We start from the raw sequence: 13,038 nt of genomic DNA on the forward strand, positions 1-13,038 counted from the left end.
AGGCCCGGGGCCGGGCCGGGCTGGCTCCGCCGGCCGGGGACAGCTCTCCGGGGAGTGCTTCTGCTGGGGTAAGCCCGATGATACCATTGCAGGTGCGCTTGGCAATAGCCGAAAAAGCCCTGAAGTGCGAAGAGCACGATGTAAACCTGCCGCTGAGCGAGCACAACGAACCGTGGTTCATGCGCTTGAATTCCTCTGGAGAAGTACCTGTCCTGATCCATGGGGAAAACATCATTTGTGAGGCAACGCAGATTATCGATTACCTTGAAGCAACGTTTGTGGATGGTAATCCCATAGGCGTTTCGGTGTGAAATCCTTCCCCAGGTAGCCGTAGCGAGCAGCAGTGTTGGGCTCAGCTCCGTATTGCTACGTGTTGGTTCATTCAGGACCAGAAAACGTTTATAGTCTCACAAGTAGATGGGCCCTCCTCGTAGTTGGTGGTATGGGGTAAAAAACACGTTCCTTTAAAATGAACTGAAGGCCTTCCAGCACCTTTACAAGCAGCTGTAAGTAAAAACCTAGCGCTGTCCTCCTTACCCCTTCGGGGAGGATGGAGAACTCAGCAATGGCAGCACGGCGCTGAGCTAACCCTCTGGCGAGACTGCCGCAAAAAGCAATGTATTGAACAGAGAGCTGCAGGTCCCGCTTCTCTGCGAGAAAAAAAGAAAGATGCTTAATTCCAGAATAATCTTGGGTGGGAAAAGGAGGTAGAATGAGGAGATTATTTTTAGAGCCAAAGTGGAATGAAGAGGTAAAAAAGTAGGAAGAAAAAGCTCAGAAGTGATCACATGCAGGCTTTTGAAATTCTGTGTGTCTATATTGCCAGAAAACAGACTGCCTCAATTTTTGAAGGAAATGCAGAGTTGCATTTTTTTAGGTGTGAAGAGGCAGCATTTTTCTGATTTGAAGGCCTCTTAAATACGAGTTTATGTGGGTTGCTGCATAGGAATTGGAATTATTCAAACATTTTAAAATGAAGTATGTGTATATACGTTTCTCTGAGCTGTGATAACACTTGAGTTACGGTGGGGAACAAGTGAAGCTTTCTTAACTGTGGCTGTGTCATCTGTGCAGGTTGGACGTAACCAAAGTAACTTTGGAAATACTACTTTTGGTAAATTACTTGGTTCTTCTTTTCTTAATTTTATTTTTAACTTTGTATTGCAGAGGAAGTACCAAGATTAATGCCAGATGAAGGGAGCATGTATTATCCAAGGGTGCAACACTATAGAGAGCTTTTAGACTCCTTGCCTATGGATGCCTACACGCATGGCTGCATCCTGCACCCCGAGTTAACAGTGGACTCCATGATTCCAGCCTATGCTACCAGCAGAATTCGTAGTATGTACTGGTATAGCTCTGAATGCCTATCAGTTAGTAGGATGTTGCATTACATTCATCTTGTGTCTTCAGTGCACTTTAAGCAGAATATATTGAGCACAGATTTCCAATTTTAGTTGCAGTCCTTGATAATTTGTGCATATACTTTTTATTGATTTTGTAGTCTGTTATGATTTGAAAATAGGAAAGAGGAAGTGTCATTTTTGAGGTGCCTGTGGAATTAATTTTCCTAATGATTGAAAATGTGCTTCTTGTGCATAACAGAAAATGGCAGCTGTGACAGCTGGAGTATTTTATTTTCTGATCTTGCTGTTTATACTTATAAAGCAGTTTCTAGGGAACAGCTGTATTACTGTTCACATCAAACCACTACACTGAAGGAAACCCATTTTTTTGTGATTGTAAATGTAATAAGTTTACCTATTAAATTAAAGCAATTTCTTTCCTCTCCAAGTGGTGCAAATGTAGATTAGCCTCAATGAAGCAAAGTCTGTTTATCTAATATGTTATAAGAGAACCATCAGGCTCTTTTTGTCTGAGGAATGTACTAGTGTCAGCTTGGTGCCAGGGGTAGGGAGGGAAAAAAAAAAGTGTGAAGAAGTAAGTAGCTTGGGTTCATCAGACCAATGGAAATTGTTAAAGCACAATTTAAACCAAAATCCTGGGTGCAAATAACGGAACAACATAGAGTCAGGATAAAGGATGAACCAGTGGTCTGGTAGAATCAATGGTAAAATGTCCTTTGACTTCCTTGGGATCGATATTTTACCTGATGGACTTTTATATACGGACCAGTTTCCCAAGAAAAAAAATGCTAAGGGCAGAGGAAATAATTGTAGATTATGTTGCCCAGTTCTCTTTATACCAGAGAACCTCCTGAAATGAACTCCTGTTTCAAATCCAGTTGTTTGCAGAAATACTTCGTTTAAACAACGTTCAGTGATATTCAGAAAAATCCTTGGCAAATAATCTTTCAGTTCTCATAGATCTTTTTTTTTTTTCTTTTTCTTTTCTCCCCCCTCCCCCGGCCCGGGTTTGGACGCCAGAACAGGACAGCAGATTCTGTCCACTTTGGTATCAGATAGGGAGATAAATATTTCTTTATTCTTGTTTTTTTCACTGTATGTATGTTCAAGGACTCCGGTGTTACTTTCAGCCACAGAACTGCACTGGGAATCCTTGTTCAGCTGGTCGTGGATCATGACCTCAGCCTAGCTTTTCAGAACTGCTTGCAAACTTAGAGCCCTCTTGCCAAGAAACATGGCTCGTATGTGTTGCTTCAATTTATATTTTACATCATTGTTGAAACATTGATTCCTTGCTTAGGCCCAGTTTATCAACCAGTCCAGACCACTGGCTATCATCAGTGCCATGTTTTTTCTTGATTTATGTCCCTTCTAGTCTTTGTATCATGGCAAACTTTAATTAATGCTTTTATTTTCCTTCTAAGTATTATGAAAGAACTAAATACTAGGATAAGGATCAAATCCTGAGAACACGGTGGATGACGATTCCCTGTTTATAGTTATGTTCTGAGATCTCTGATTTCTTTTGTCAATGTCAGTGCTTTATATCGTGTTGATTTTTTTTGTATGATATTTTAGAATGCTCCGTAGAACAAAGTCAAATACTGCAGAGACTTTGAAATGTAATACAACTATACTATTACCAAATTCATAATATCATAGAAGATGATTCTGTGTTAGTTTGAGAGGTTCTATTTCCAACAAACTGTGTTATCCTACTCCTTAACATTTTTGCCAAGTCAGTTCTCTTATTAGCCATGCTGTTATGTTGTCAGAACTGAAGTCAGGCAGTTAGTTTTCCTTAAGGTTGCATGAGTTACCCTTTATAAAACATCAGTGCAGTATTAGTTTTCTTCCTGTCTGCTGGAAACTTCTTGAGCATTGCAAAGTATTTAGAAGTGAGTGTTGCTGGTCCAAAGATGATTGCTATTTAAAAATAAATTCTTTATGAAAAGTATCTGGAGACATTTAGAATGGGTAATTTCAGCAAGAGTAATTACCTTTTTTTTTTTTCTCCCCTGAAGTAATATGAATTATTCTCTTATATCAGTGTACTGTCTGGTTTGTGGTTTTTTTTTTTTCCCCCAAATGTGGATGCTGACTCTTTATCGAACAATTGTACTTCACTCGTAGGCATTATTGATAGTTTTTCTGTTTTCACATGGTAATAGTGTTTTTATTACGGTTCATTTTACAATGTTGTCTTATGTTCTGCTGGCTGTATGTATTCTTCCCCTCTAGCTTCTAGTTGGTGTAAACTGTTATCAGTTTACACACACACGTTCATATTGGTAAAGCTAAAATTACTACTTGTCTAAAATGGGATGTTTTCTTACCTTTTTATACTTAAAGCATAGTCTGCTTTCTTGATTTGAGGCATTTATTTGAATAGCTCCTGGATGTTCCTAAACAATTCCTTTGCTTGTTCAGACTTCTCCCGGATGGTTTAGTTTTCAGCTTTGAAAAGCTGATCTTTTTCAAACTGCTAGATATAATAAGCCACCAGCCAGTTATGTATTATGTTTATGCATACCAAATCCAATTAAGTAATTAATTGCATATGTAAGATTTTAGTTGTGTGATTACATCCTTCAATTTCTTCATATACTATGTTGAAAGATGGCTTTCACAGTCATGTCAGGTTGAAACAAATATATAAAACAGTGAGTTCATTATTCTCTAGCAAGAATTTTTTATCAGTTTAATTTATAAGACTTAATTAGAACTAATCTTAATTATCAAGTACAAGTGAGAGGTGATTCATGCCCTATAATTATTCTTTTATTCTCAGTTTATTACTAGAAATATTTATTTTTAGAAGATAACTTATTATTCACTATCTTTTGGTATTCTAGGTCTGTAAGTATGGCATTTTGAAGCAAAGCCCCATTTTAAGGAGAGAAGAGACTATACACATGTAGTAGAAATCAGTAAAATTACCTTAAATTTTTCACATCATTCCTTCTTTAAGCAATGTAATGAATGTTTTTCTAGAACATCCATATACTCCGTAATGAACATTTCCAAAAGGGATCACAAATTTTGGTGTCACATTTTAGCTAACTGAAAACACTTTGGTTCCATATTCAGTGGTATTTAGGCTTTTGCTGTGGAATTATGCATGTGACCTACAGTGACCTACAGAAAAACTCAGTATGGGCCTCACAGCATGAGAAGTGTGTTAGGAACCCAGGAGCTGATGTACAAAAACATCAGAGACCTAAGGTATTTGTAGTAGAATTTCATGGATTTAGCACAGTTTTTGGCAGCAAAATGGTTTTATTTGAATAAGAGAAAAATATTCACAAGAATTCCTCATTCTTGCCTGGCAGATCATGACTTTATAGAGTTCATTGCAAACTGATGAGCAGAAGATGTGGTGGGTCAATTCATGTGGCAGTTAAGTTTTCCAAAACATGATGCTTTTGAATCCCAACTTGGTGGTGATGCTTCATTGAAGTACCACTTCCCATTTCTTCAGTGTGATATTTGAACACAAACTATTGATTAGTTCCTGTGGATTGCATTATGGGTACATTTGGATATCTAATGTCATTTCTTTGTTTTTTTGTATCAGGCCAAATAAGTAACACAGAATCAGAGTTGAAGAAACTTGCAGAACAAAATCCAGACCTTCAGGATGCCTATATAGCAAAACAGAAGCGCCTTAAAGTAAGAAAACTCATTGTATTCCCCCTCTTTTTAATGAGCTTGTTAGTGTCAGATTTTTTCTGTCACAATGTAAACATACGTTTCACCTGTCATTACCAGTCATGTCATGCAGTGGTTTAACCCTACAAGGCATGAAGCAGTCTGTCCCCCAGATCAGCTACACACTTCAAGTGTGTGCTGAAGTATTGGACTGGTCCCACTGACTTCAAAGGTAAGTACACATCAGTGTTGGTGTTGGGCTGTTGAGCACCCTGCAGGGTGAGGTAAACCTCGAGATCTAGCATCTCTAATGTTTTTCTTCTGTTATCTGAATTGTCACCAGTATCCAAATGGTATCCAGCTAACTATGTGGAGAAAATAGTCACATTTTATGAATAAGCACTGTAGTATCTAAGTAAAAGTTTCTCTGATAAAAGTATAAACTCTGTACAATGATTAAAACACTAACCTGTATATATATTTAGTCTAAACTGCTGGATCATGATAATATAAAATACCTAAAGAAAATACTGGATGAACTGGAAAAAGTTTTGGATCAGGTTGAGACTGAATTGCAGCGGCGAAATGAAGAAACGCCAGGTGAGGAATTACTCTTGCTAAATCCTGTTGATGCTTATGTTTTGGGAGACTGAGTAAACTTCTTGACAGCACCGTTATAGAACTGGTTTTAATGTATCTGATTTGATACTTTTAGAATCTACTGATCTAACATCACGGAAGGGATCAATACTGTTTTAAATACTAGTTTAGTTTACTGCTGCTGTCAGTGAGTTCTCACTGTCTTATGAGAGTGCTTGATCACATTTTCAGCATAGTGAGTGTAATTAGCTGCACAATTTTGCAGTATTTTATCAAGAAAATAAGAAAAAGCTTAACTACAGAATGTTATCCTTGATGTTGTTGTTGTAGGCCTCAGTTCACTATAATGATCACGACCTTAATGTTTAACACAGGTTTATTACACACTTGTGTAAATACTGTGCTGATATTTGTGGTATATGCAGAATAAGCAATCTGGATAAGTGGTCTAATCATTGAGCAACCCCCCCTCCCCCACCTTCTTGGAAAGCAGTGGTGTTTACCTGCCGTCCACCCAAAGGAAAGTCGAGTTTGTTTAAATGGGATTAGCATTCTGCTTATTCAGAGTCTGGTCCAAGTCCCAGCGGTGCTAATAGGAGTCCTTACTCTGACTTCACTGGGAGCTGCATGAAGCATCAGTCAATATCAACTGCATCTGCTAAAATCAATAACTCTTTGCATTTGGCTCTATAAATAGCTGTTGTAGTAATTATCAGTTACTATCAAGACAGTAGATTTGAACCAATGATTGAAAATCTAGGTTAAATTTTCTACTAACTCAACAGTGAAAGAGTCACAAAATGTTTTAACTCACAAAGGATGGCAGAATGTTGTTCAGCAAACTAAGTCTGTTACCATTTCCAGCAGCCCCTTTGCTTTCTGTGCTGAATAGCCTTTCCAAGGAGTCAACTGATACAATATTGATGAGCTTATGAAAACTGCCAGGATCACAGGATTTAGTAAAACATACGGCTATTACCTGCCTCTTGGAATTTTGTCTGAGGTATTCACTTTTTTGAGGCTTGCGAACAATGCTTCTCCAGGTCCTGGTCAACCTCTGAGCTTCTGCTTCTTTTGCTGCTGCTCAGATCCCTCAGTCACTTACTGCTGCTGCTACTGCAGGCATCTTTCTTTCATACAGGTTAACTTCTTTGGTCTTCCTTTCCATCATCTTATTTACTTAATGCATTGGATGAATCCCCAGATATCCTTTCAGCAACATAGGATACACTCGTTCTCTGCAAGGCCTTTCTTCCAAACCTGCATAACGGGTTGAAATGGACTGGTACTGGTGGTGTGCCAAACTGTTGCTTTCCTCTGGTGGCAAATGAGTTGAAAGGGACATTGCAAAATTTCTCTGTTTCCACAGAGGTGCTGCTGAATGTTCATGCCAGCGGGTTTGCGTGCCTGTTGTGTGGGAAGAACTGCAAAAGGTTGCAAATGAGGAGAGATCTCCTGTTTGAGATCTAGGCTAGAGCAGAGTACTCATGCTGGCAGCTATGCTAACTACCAAACTTCATATCCTGGGTTTCAAAAGCTCTCGGTGTAGTCAGTACAGGTCAGCCCTTTCAGGTGGTGGTGGTTCAGATCACTGAAGTTACATGCTGCCTGACAGTACCTGCTCTGAGCCATCCCAAGAACATTCGCCTCTTTCCTTTGACTGGAGAGGGAGCCTGGGCTCTCCATCTGTGCTCCTTACTAATGGTGGGCAGTGTGAATATCCATCGCTTCTCAAACTTCTCAGTGTAAAAACCCCATGGTTTGGGGTCTAGGTGGCACAAAGGAAGGATGAGTAGACAAACTCTGTCTTCTCGCTGAGCTGGTGTGTTTGGTGCAGGTCAGTCATCTGATCCATTTCTTTTTGACTTGAAAGTCTCCAGCAAATTAGCAGTTCTTGAGTGAATGCCATAGAGCTGAGTGACACAGGCAAGTCAATAAATTCTTCAGGCAAGTGGTAGCTTTTCAGTAAAAGCTAAACTGCCTTCCTCCTTTCCACTCCTGTTTAGTTTAATCCAGATTTGAGAAATGTAGTTGAGGAAAATAAGTGTTTACTGTGGGTTTTAATTTATGAACCTAAAACGTGGCTCTTTGTTCCTTAACAAATGTAGGCCAGGCTGCTGAGCCTAAGACTTTACAATATTGTGTGAAGAATGGACAGGGATTAGTAAAATGTTCATTGATTAAAGTCATATCTTAGCTGAAGTGTTGGTGGTGTTTATTAGACAGCATTTTGAAACAGCACTAAACTAAATATTAGCCCATGGAGGCTTCTACGTGTGCTTGTGTTCCATTAGCTCCTAATTCTTTATGTTTTATCTCTGCTCAGAAGATGAAAATCAGCCTTGGCTCTGTGGTGATTTCTTCAGTCTGGCAGATGTATCACTTGCTGTCACATTACATCGCCTGAAGTTTCTGGGATTAGCAAGAAGAAACTGGGGAAACGGAAAGCGGCCCAACTTGGAAGCGTATTATGAGCGCGTCCTGAAGAGAAAAGCATTTTACAAAGTTTTAGGACACGTCAACAATATATTAATCTCAGCCGTTCTGCCAACGGCATTCCGCGTGGCCAAGAAAAGGGCACCCAGGGTTCTTGGCACCACCCTGCTGGTCAGCATGCTGGCGGGAATGGGTTATCTTGCTTTCATGTGTCTTCGGAAGAGGTTTGCCAACATGATGTTATCGATTAGAACGAGGCAAAATTATTTTTAGACCCGTCTGTCCCTGGTGGTGAGTGGAGGGCATCTCTATCCCCCAGGAAAATATCCCCAATAAGATATAAATATAGAAGAAAGGTTATGTCTGTGAATTAGAACATTGTCACACAGTGATCGTCTCCTGCTGTTGTATAATTGGATTGGCAATGGCAAGATATTTGTGGAAAATATATTTTGCGGGGACAACAAAGGAAAGAAGAGACTTTCTTTTCAGTCGAGGACCTATAAGGGCCGTGACAGTGCTTTGTTAAAGTGGTTATTGTCTTCTTTACCCAGTAGCTGACCTAATTATAATGCTTTTATTTAATAGATATACAGCAATGTGACAGCTTTTCACTGTGGGTGAAATGCATTACTGTGCAGGAACCAGCACTGTTGAAATACTGAAAATAGCACTTACTTTAAATGCTCGGAGTGGGATTTAAGTGGAACATAGGCTCTGTGCCTGTTGTGTACGGGAGTGAGTGTCTCTGTACTGATTAATGTCTATTGATTTGCAGTTGGACCTTTAGGAAGGTACTAAAAAGTAGTCTTGTGGAGCCACTTTTGTCACTGTATGTTCATGCAGCAGTACAGGAAGAGACCTGAAACATATACGAACATCAGTGATTTGTGGGCCACACGAGTGAAATCCTCCAGAGGCATCAGCGGTCAACAGATGCTATACTTCTGCTGGAATACAAATGGGAGTGAAAAACGTGATACTTGTCTTTTGAAAGCCTTTTGGGTAGCCTTTGGCCCAGCCAGGTACCCAGCTCAGTCACAAGCCCTGGCTGAGTCAAACGAAACTATCTCGGTGCACATTTCCTGCTTTCATTGGGGTGGCTTGGTACAGTTGTCTCCATATTAGTGTCCCATGTACCCTTTCTTGTTTCCACTTTGAACACTGGCTATTTTTTGCGCACTACTTGCTGATGTTAGCAATTGCATGTGCCTCTATGAAATGTTTGCCCACAATGTGCCACAGCCAACTAGAAAACGTATGCACAACAATGCATTTTATAAAAGTAATTTAAAATAGTTCACTATCTTTCAGTCTGGTTAGGTAGCCGAGACTGAAGGTGGAACTGTAATTTAGCAATCTGTTTACTTAGGGAGAGGTGTCGTATTGGTGGTAAGTGAAAAATATAGGTCAGTTTGGAGACTAATGATTTGTACTGCAGATTTTTTGCAAAGCTGCACTCTTGTAGCATGTAGGAAGGGTGTAGAAAAACACTTTGGTTACTTCTCACTACTCAGCAGATGCTGAGAGTGTTACTAGGTTTGAACTGAGCTCCCGTTTCAATGACAAATGCACATTTACCTGAAAATAGACTTCGAATCATTTTGCAGCAAGAAAGCGATTGGGAAGGATTGAAAATTCTCATGACAGTTTAGTAAGATTTTTGTATTCTTGCTGAATGTCTGAAAGCCTCAGAGTTTTGTTTACAAGTTGTAAATGACTGCAACAAACAAAACATAGCTTTAAATGTTTGCCTATCAACAACCAGTGCTAACAGGCCTAAGTACATTTTAGACCCAGTGCTGATGGCTGTGGTCTCTGCACAATTGCTTTTGAGTGTCAGGAAGATCCTCTCTCAAGTTTGCTGGAGAGAACTGAGGCAGTTTCTGTCTGGGCAGTCTCACCATCTACAGGTACCAAAATGGATAAAACTGTTGAATATTCCTGCTTATAATTTAATATTGTGCTAGTTGTCTAGCAAAAGAAGACTGAAATCTCACTGCTTCTTTTCAGTAATAAGAAACATCTTACCTAGGAAACAATTCTTTTTTTATTTGTCAAAAGACAGTTTTACATAATTCTATTTCATGACCCAGTTGTTCTCAAGAACTTGTTGAATTAAATGTGCTCTGTTTAGAAAAGCTTTATTATCTCTAGAGTAAGCTTAATCTAACAATACTATTAATGTGCTGGCAGCTTTAACTGAGTTTGTTGTTTGTATATTGCAGTTCATCTGCATTTACTTGTAGCCAACAAATTCCACTAAGTTAATAAACACAGAGTAAGGCTTGTAACTTAATGCTTCCCTGGCATGTATTTCTTCAGGCCATCTGTAAAATATAATCTGATCAAGTCACAGTAAAATTTAACATATATGACTTAGCTTTCCTTAGAATTAATTTATATTTTACTTTTTCCTTCCTCTTTTTTTTTTTAATGTGTTAGTTCTAGAAAAGAACACTTCTATTCCCAGAGGTGTGCCAGTTTAGTTCACACTAGCAGCCCTGTCCGCTGTGATACAGGCTAGATATTGATGAAGCAGTTTTGCTTCCCCCCAAACCTCAGTGATCTCTGCGCTTCAGCTCGTTGCCTGCCAGGAGCTGCAGGTACTGTTGGGGAGGACTGAAATGACCACCAGATGTCAGTGGTCCTCCAGGGCTACACGTTGGCATGTCTCTGGGATGTGCAGGAGAACACTAGTTTTCACAAACAAAATGTTTGTGATCTCAGCATAAGATGGATGTGAGCATCCTCATCAGACTAGCAGTCTCGCAAGAGCTCTTGAAACAACTGCATTGGTCTGCTTCTGGCTGGTTCTCTGGTACCTATCATTTATGCTTGTGTGTGGTTTCTACACTGGGTAAATAAAAGGGCAAAGTTGAAATGATATTTCACATTAAAATGAATGTCACTGAACAACAATTAAACTTGTCGTCTGCAGGAATATATAAAACCTTTACTGCTGAAAAGTTGGTATCCCTAGTTTAATTCATGACTGTTAGTTCAACTATTTGATAGCCTACTTATTTTCACTGCCCTGAAGTACTCTGTGCAACATTGATTTCTGTACAGGTGGCAGCAAAAGGCTTATCCATAATTAAATTCCTCAAAATAGGATGAGATTTAGAAGTACATATGCTGGATATGGCTCTTTGTGCAGGATAGCTTTTGTGTGGTGCTTGTTAAGTTTCTTTTCAGCCTGGCTTATGTTGTTTGCTGCGGTACTTCTGTATACTATTTAGATTGGACACACAAGCAATCGTCTGGTTTTCATTTACTGTTTGCTCTCATATCACACATCAGATATATTTCATATCATATCTTTGTATGTGGGACCTGCAGAATAAACATCGATTCTAAGACCACTTTCTAGACAGTTTTATGTCTTCTGTATCAGTAAAACAAAGCACATCTGAGGATCACACAACATTGTTGTAAGAAGTTTGATGCTGTTCAAGGAGAGATGCCTCTGATACTTCAGTTTAAAAGGTGTTCAGCAGATTGCCTTGCTTGTATCTGGAAACAACAGTTACCATGATAGTTTTCTTTGGTTGTCTGTCTGAGCTGTATATGCATGAGGCTCGACAAGCCATTTAATAATGTAAAAAGCCCATTTAAAGAAGAAGGGCAAGCAGGCTTTGCGTTTTCAATTAATCCATACCAAAAAAAACCCCACTTCACTTCTGAGTGTGACCCTGATTCTTGGCTTACATTGTTGAGCTGCAGAAGCTGGGGCTCCTTTCTGTAAGGTGCATGATAAACACATAAGCTGTGTTGTCCACACTGACATTGTCCTTAATGAGATCAAACTGTGCGCACCGACTAGTGTTAGTCTGGCTTCTGGCCATAACCCTTTTTTTTTTTTTTTTCCTAATATCTTGCACAGTAGCAGTCTGCATTTGACCTCCTTCCTTGTTAAGCAGAGGAATATACAACAGTATGTGAGGCTTGCATGCATTTCCTCCCAGTATTTTGAAAGTCAGCAGAGCTGCTGGAATCAGGTAGACAGCTGGTAGGGTTTGAGTTTCAGGAGATTATGACACGTGTGGTTTATGGACCAACTTTGATTGGCCTTGATGTTAGTATTAATCAGAAGTATACACAGAGCCCTTGCTGTGAAAAGCTTATGTCTAAATAGACAAGAGGAGCAAGAGTGATTGGGAAGGTAAGTAAGGCGAGTATAAATACCTTGTCCAGATTCACATAGCCATATGTCCACTTTTGTATATCACATTTTTAAAGGCATTTTTTACTTATATCGTAATTTTATGAGAGCAAGGAACTACTAAGGTTTAGAGAGCAGTCTGGCATGCCCCAATTTGTGGGGATTAGAGATAGCAATAGACAGAAAGTAGGTGAAAAATAGTGGATCTATCTAACTGGAGCACACTGTGCTCTGCAATAAGGCATATGACAGATTATTTTTTACTGAGGCCTCCTTATTAAGTTTATCTCTCTGTTTAGCAGATGTTAGACAAAGAGGTGTAAGGTTGTGCTTAGGCAATTTATAAGATGTGCTAAGGAAGTCAAAAGCATGTAGAAAAATCCCAAACAAAATTTTTTTTTTTCCCTCCTTTCTTTAAAAAAATTTTTAGTTTTGGTGCAGTACCAAGTCACAAAGTCAGGCACTCAAAACTCAGGAAATTCCAGAAGCCAGAGTTCTTAAAATACTGTTAACTCACTCATACAGTACTTCAGTAGCATTTTTATTTGTTTTTCTTTCTAAGTTACAATCATGGTGCTTTATTTAATGTGAAGTTAAAAATGTTGCACCATAAAATACTTAAGCTGTCGATAAGCTTAGTGTTGTGGGAAGAATCTGTTGGAACTTGCAAAGCTACTTCCATCTTAGCTTTACATCAGCATTAATTTTTACTACAGTAAAATACTCATGAATAATTGTATAAAAGTGTATTGTGTAAACTAATACATAATAGCAGAAATCACTATTAATCTACTTTATATATATAAAAATATATATTAA

At 39.0% G+C, this 13,038-nt stretch overlaps 1 protein-coding gene across 1 annotated transcript; it reads left to right on the plus strand.

The window, feature by feature from the left end:
* Positions 1-95: 95 nt before the first annotated feature.
* Positions 96-8,738, plus strand: GDAP1 (ganglioside induced differentiation associated protein 1). Its single transcript, XM_009584444.1, has 5 exons — positions 96-285; positions 1,168-1,341; positions 4,945-5,039; positions 5,504-5,618; positions 7,945-8,738. Exons 1-5 carry the CDS (start codon positions 180-182, stop codon positions 8,325-8,327), a joined length of 873 nt encoding a protein of 290 aa, XP_009582739.1. The 5' UTR covers positions 96-179; the 3' UTR covers positions 8,328-8,738.
* The last annotated feature ends 4,300 nt before the right edge of the window (positions 8,739-13,038 follow it).

The sequence above is a fragment of the Fulmarus glacialis genome, unplaced genomic scaffold, assembly GCF_000690835.1.
Source record: "Fulmarus glacialis isolate BGI_N327 unplaced genomic scaffold, ASM69083v1 Scaffold49778, whole genome shotgun sequence".
Classification (NCBI taxonomy): domain Eukaryota; kingdom Metazoa; phylum Chordata; class Aves; order Procellariiformes; family Procellariidae; genus Fulmarus; species Fulmarus glacialis.

What these genes read in the sequence shown, in the direction of transcription:
- GDAP1 (XM_009584444.1), top strand. Translation starts at nt 180, where the DNA reads ATGCGCTTGAATTCCTCTGGAGAAGTACCTGTCCTGATCCATGGGGAA. An exon ending in TGCTACCAGCAGAATTCGTA is followed by an intron (nt 1,342 to 4,944) that starts GTATGTACTGGT and finishes TTTTTGTATCAG; the next exon opens with GCCAAATAAGTAACACAGAA. An exon ending in CAAAACAGAAGCGCCTTAAA is followed by an intron (nt 5,040 to 5,503) that starts GTAAGAAAACTC and finishes ATATATATTTAG; the next exon opens with TCTAAACTGCTGGATCATGA.